General features: G+C 37.1%; 1 protein-coding gene across 4 annotated transcripts in view; it reads right to left on the bottom strand.

Moving 5' to 3' along the window:
- Positions 1 to 1,437: 1,437 nt before the first annotated feature.
- BOD1L1 (biorientation of chromosomes in cell division 1 like 1) overlaps positions 1,438 to 6,000 on the bottom strand; it is a 39,558-nt gene continuing 34,995 nt past the window's right edge. For all 4 annotated transcript variants that reach the window (XM_086463661.1, XM_086463659.1, XM_086463660.1 and 1 more), the window contains 3 exons: positions 5,844 to 6,000; positions 4,038 to 4,181; positions 1,438 to 2,839 (listed from right to left, as the gene is read on the bottom strand). In XM_086463661.1, coding sequence (XP_086319787.1) covers positions 2,731 to 2,839; positions 4,038 to 4,181; positions 5,844 to 6,000 — 410 coding nt within the window. In that variant the 3' untranslated portion in view covers positions 1,438 to 2,730. The remainder of the gene's footprint in view (positions 2,840 to 4,037; positions 4,182 to 5,843) is intronic.

Below are 6,000 nucleotides of genomic sequence, written 5' to 3'. Positions count from 1 at the left end.
GTTCAAGCTGTACTACAAGCCTAACTTCTGAACAATACGGATGTGAGTCCTGCTGCCCCCTCAGGAAAACTGATTCCTCTGCCCTCTCCTTCTTTGTGCTCAGGAAGCGCTGTGGGAGACAAAGAGCATGTACAAAACACTTTGAAACTGTGAACATTCTATGCCCAAGTTACGCTTAAACACAGCAGACCACTACGGTACCTGTAAAATATAATAGTAATTTAGATGACAGGCACTTGAAACTACGAAGAAAAGAAAGAAAAAATTCCAAACATAGATCAACAGTGATGTGGCCTGGCAGAAATGTCCATTTTGTTGAAATGGAGCAAGAAGATGCTATTCTCATACCATCATGCAGTGAGCGAAGGGTGCACAAGTTAAAACAGTTTGTGGAACAGGCACTCCCCGCGCCCTCCCCAGCCTTTCTGCAGAAGTTGCTCTCTCAGGGGAAGCTACTTCTTTAATGCCTTCATGTTATGGAACAATGTAATGAATGATCAAAGATACATTCCACAGACTAGAGGATTTTCCTAAATGTTATCCATGGCTAAGGGGAAGGACAGTAGAAGACCTTCTAGGAACGTTAACTCTGAGAAACTGTCATTGATCTTCAGGATTGTATTTCTCTACTGAGATTGGACAGGCAAGAGGATCTGACACAAGCAGGAGCTTTGCCAGTCATTATAATCCATCAGAAGAGATGTGTCTGTGAAATACGCAAACACAGACTGTACTGTGGCAGCAGAGGTACTACCAGCAGAGAGAATAAATGATAACAACGTACAGTGTGGTGGGCTCCTTAAGAGCCTCCTGAGCAATCTCACTACTGAACTCAAGTCAGGGGTAGGGAAACAAAACAAGAACAGATGCAGGGAAGGACTCCAAACATGATCAAAAGTCTAGAAAGCACCAACTGAAAAATGAACAGTTCAGCTTGTTTAGCCTTACAGAAGAAATCTACAATTTTGATCTATGCATACTGCAGGCAGCAAAGGCAAGAACAAAAGAAAAACAGGGGAAGATTCAACTTACCCTACAACAGCATATGAAGAAGAGCATAAACACTAGTGTTAGTAACTTATAGGCATACATCAGCAGCATGTTAGCCAGGTATGTGTTAGTACGGCAGCAGAGTTAAGGCAAAAATCAGGAGGAGTTAATTTTCAGAGCAAAGAGGTTTTCTTTTTTTAGAGTCACGTTTGCTTTGGAAAAAAATAAATTATGTGTGCACCTGCTTTTATAGTGTACTAAGCCTGGTAAATGATCAGGTCTATGTACTATAACTGTTTATATACCTAAAATACAAGGACCTGTAAACATTTAAAGACACTAATCAGGTAAAGCTTATAGATATGGCTCCAATCAAATACATTTGTAAAGACAAGTTCCACAGCGATACAATTAAAGGACAAAAAAATACGGCAACTCAGATTTTTGGCAAACATTTTATAATTTTTTATATAAAAATTTCAGTAAGAAACCAAGCAGAATATCTGACAGAAACATCTGCCTTACAACAAGTTCAAAAAAACTTCACAAAAGAAAAAGAGAAAAAAAAAAGGAAAAAAGAAAAAAAGTAAAATTCCACACCCCACCCCCCCCAATCCTTTTTAATTATAAACCAGAATATCAACAAAACACTTAAAATAATCTCAGATTGTTTGGCAACTCATCACATCATAACAAGAGACACATTTGATCATAAGAAAAGTTTAACTTGTATATACAACTTCACTTGAACATTTGCTCTTACGAGAGTTAATATACATTAAAAAAAGATTCTGGCAATAATACCAGGTTCTATTTTTAATACCTGTGTATAAAATGTAACATAAAATGCTGAAGCTCTATAGTTTGGAGAAGTGACATTTGATTTCAATGGGTCCCTCTTTGTTGAAAAAGACAAATACTGAAAGAATAGGTGTTTAGTTGCAAAATAAAACTGTTTCATTTCAGGGTAGTGTTGGCTGACTGTGAATAAACCTAACCTAATACTATTTATTTCTTGAGGTTGGTAGTAAATTCATAAGTGAAAATATAATCTAGTAAGATTATATTTGAAATTTTATACTTTGTCACAAATGTGAACAGAAAGGAGCCAAGTCCATTTCACTATGCTAAACTACTTTAATGCATGCGAGAAAAATACCAACTGTCTGAGCATATTTTAAAGAACTTCAGGTTTTAGACAGCCCTCGGGGAGCAGAGGGGAAGTTTCCTACTGACATCTGCATAGAATGTAAAATATATAATTAAAAAAACCTAAGGTATATACTAAAGTTTACAGACCAATGCTTTCCATATAATAAATAAAATGTCCATCATTGATTAGATTCATACACAGAGTAAAATACAACCTATTTTTACAAGTTTATATACAAAGTGTATTAGTAGGCCCAGGGGTGCCTCATGGGTTGGAAGCATCTGCATTAGCATGTCACATTGGGAAATCCCAACTTTCCAAGTCAGTGATAAAATATATAACTACTTTGTTTTTCATTCAGATACAAAGTAAACTTATTTTTCATTTGAAATAAATGTACATAATATTCTGTATAAACAATAGTTTATAAAGCTGTTTAAAATGTAACTTAAAAGTACTGCATTGATTAACTTAGAGCTCTGAAACAAGCACGTGCAAATCCCTTTGCTTTAAAAAAAAAATAGAAGCACAGATTTTTAAATTTTTTTTTTCTTTTCTTTTCCATGAACAGTACTAGCTGGTAAAGATTATCGTTTTGCTTTCTTTACTGGCATCTCCTCTGTTTTCTGCTGGCCTTTTCTCCGTACCACCGTTGGGCTGTCTTCCCTTTTACGCTTGGTAGACTGCACCTTTAACCTGAAAAGGCATTATTAATAATTATTTTAACAATGGTAGGACCTGTAAAACAAAAAGGGTGGCCAGGCAAAATCCTGTGTAGAGGACAGAACTTAATTGTCAATCTCTGATGAATTACCAGGACGTATTACTTCAAAGCTGACTACTAAAACATTACATACCAGCACAGACCACAGGGAGACCTTGCACTCTCCCATCACACCTCAGCAGGGTACTACATGCTAATTCTGTATGTTGGGGCACGCTCTGGATGTAGAATTTGGGGCTAGAGCTCTCCTCCTTCCTCCTCTTTCTTTTGGAAAGACTTGTGGATTATAACAGAATATAATGAACTACATTACCTTGTACCCTGTCTCGCAAAGACAGAAGAATAGCAATAGGGGCTTAAGTCTCACATATACAAGAGGAAGTAAAGGGCAGACATCACGTACCCTTATCTCTAAGCATCCATATACAAACTCACCACATCTCAGCTGCAACAAGTTTTAAGTGTGGCTTAAACTCTTGGCCATTCATAAGCAGGTGAAGTAATTAACATGAGGTGAACTGTCACAGCCCATCAGCGCATGATACACGTGCTCCTGAGGTTCAGTTTAAAGATAGTGCCACATTTCAGAGTGGATGACAACTAAGTGTATTTGGCATATAACCCATTTTACAGGTAAACTACAAGACGAATAGCAACTGTACATCATATTTGTTAGCCCTTTGGGATTTTAGACCGTGATCTCAACTTTAAAAATTAAAAAATGTATCAGGGAAGGAGGGAAAGGGAAATATTTTCAAAACTTGATATAAAGACTCTCAGAGTTTCTTCCCTTATCAGCTGATCTTAGAAAGAATTTTGAAGCATTAGAATCATGTCATCATATGTTGCTTTAACCTGAACTACAGCTGCTCTTCCCTCCATTCAGGAAAGAATCACATCTCAAGCCAAAATACTGCATAACAGCATTTTCAGCTTCTCCCAAGAGCTTTCTGAGGACAGAAAGGAAAAAATTCTAGTCTTCCAATTGTTAAAGAAAGGAAGAAAAATGAAAAAAGTAAACCGAAGAAAATTCTTTAAAAGCAAGAGAACAGAACAGGGTGAAGCTAGACTGCTCTTCAGATTTCGAAGCAGTATATTATATATAAGGTAAGGAACAATGTAATGACTTCCAAAACAAATAATGGAAGTGGATTCAACTTTAATACTTACTGTGTCAATGGAGGAGATTTATTAATTTTTGTATCACTTGGAGATCTTTTTTTTGCTGCTAGATTCTGTCGTTTTCTAGGAGAAACTGAACTTGGACTGCTGCCTTTAGAAGTTGCACGTGTGGTTGGCTTGCTGGGCTGCTTTCTGTAATACAAAAGAACGATGAATGTATATATAATAAAATACTTTTACCAAGTCACTTTCTTCTTGCGTTCCAAGTACAGCAAATTAAGACTACACAGTATTTGCAACAAGTAAATCAAAGTTGCCAAAAGAAAGAGTGAAAAAAACCATTTGTGTGCTCCAAGACACAAACTGCAATGCCAAGCTGTGTGTTGTCATATCAAATGTAGAATCAAAAAGCTACTTTACTGACAATATTTAGTATTTAACTAAATAAAAATCCTAGATCCAAATGTGCAATAATACTGGTACGTAAGTGTCCACGTTTAAAAAAAAATAGCTTGTAGGACCAGCAGAAAAACAAAAGCAGCAAAGGCAAACAGGCTGCAGAAGAAAAGAGAATTTGATTATCCCGTGTAAAGAACGAACTTGTATTAGCTTCAGTATCCACCACTTCAGAAACACAAAAAACCAGTTACTGGCAATCAACTTCAAAGTCAGAAAAAACAATAATGTAACAATGCTGAAGATGAAGCAGCAGCCCCTTCCACAGAATTACTCACAGACTGTTTGCAGCACCTTAAGATAGAGATGCTTTGTTACAGTCAGAGCTAGAAAGATAGCACTGGAAATTTGAGATAACACAAACACACACATCTATAAATAAAAAAGCAGATGTTTTCACAAGCATTCAGAATTAAAATACTAGTATCTAAACTTTCAGTACAATTTCAGTACAGGAGACTAAAGGAAGTCCCTTTGCCTTTACCAAAACAAAGCTGCTGTTGCAAAGCAGTAGTGGTAAGCCTTCACAGTTTTTCTTTAAACAAAGACTACACATAACTACTTTCTGACTCAGCATTGAAATTATGAATTCAAAAGCATAACGTGAACAGTGCTTCAAATAAGCCCCAAAAGCTAACATAGAATATTTTATCCTGAGGAATGAAGTAAATCCAGTGAATTTACAGAAATCTCACCATGAACATAAAAACAAAGCCCGGACTCCAATACTGTTCTGGAAGGCAGCAACATAAATTAAAGCTTCCCAAAGCCGGTATCTTTCTTTGTTTCCACAACAAAGTCAAGAGGATGAGCTCTGCTATAATTCCATTTGCACCTGTGCTAAGGGAGATGAAGAACGGCTTCTTGGAAACCGAACTCTTGCTACTACACTAGGCCTTGGCACCAAGACTGCTTTCTGAGCTTGCAAATCACTGTATCAGAAATGAAATCCTCTGCTGCTCCAGATTAATGTATTTAACTTGGATAATATTTGGAAAAAGAAACGGACATGGAAAATTACATTTTCACCTTGCTCCAACTCCAAATATCAAACGATGGATTGCACAGTCAAGTCAGAGGTCCCTTTTTACTTATCAGAACTAAGTGCCCTTAGACCCAACTTCTGAGACATCACTAGGATGAAGACTGTCACCAGGATCAGTTCTTACCTTCTGACACATGTACTTGAGTGTGTCAGAAAGAACAGTTTCCCCGCCTCCCCTTTTGTCTCGTGATCCCTAGAAGAGTGGTACTAGAATTGCAACCAAAAATATTTGGGAAGCTCTCATCAATTTAAAAGTAAATGAAAAAAACAAAACCAAAACCAAAAAAACCCCTACAACAACTGAGAACAATGTAGAAAAAACACGTGCTATTGGTGTCTCCACACACAGTTACCTTTGAGCCTCTAATCTTGTGGCTGATCTAGTTGTGGCCCCGGAATGTGCTTCATCATCATCTTCCTCACCATCTTCTTCCTCACCTTCCTCCTGCTCTTTTAGTTCATCTTCAGAAGACGTTAATTTCCGACGTTTTCTTTCTGGCTCCAGTGTTT

Source organism: Leptosomus discolor, chromosome 4 (assembly GCF_034619465.1).
Source record: "Leptosomus discolor isolate bLepDis1 chromosome 4, bLepDis1.hap2, whole genome shotgun sequence".
In the NCBI taxonomy this organism is placed as follows: Eukaryota; Metazoa; Chordata; class Aves; order Leptosomiformes; family Leptosomidae; genus Leptosomus; species Leptosomus discolor.
This window is presented reverse-complemented; position numbering and strand designations above follow the sequence as displayed.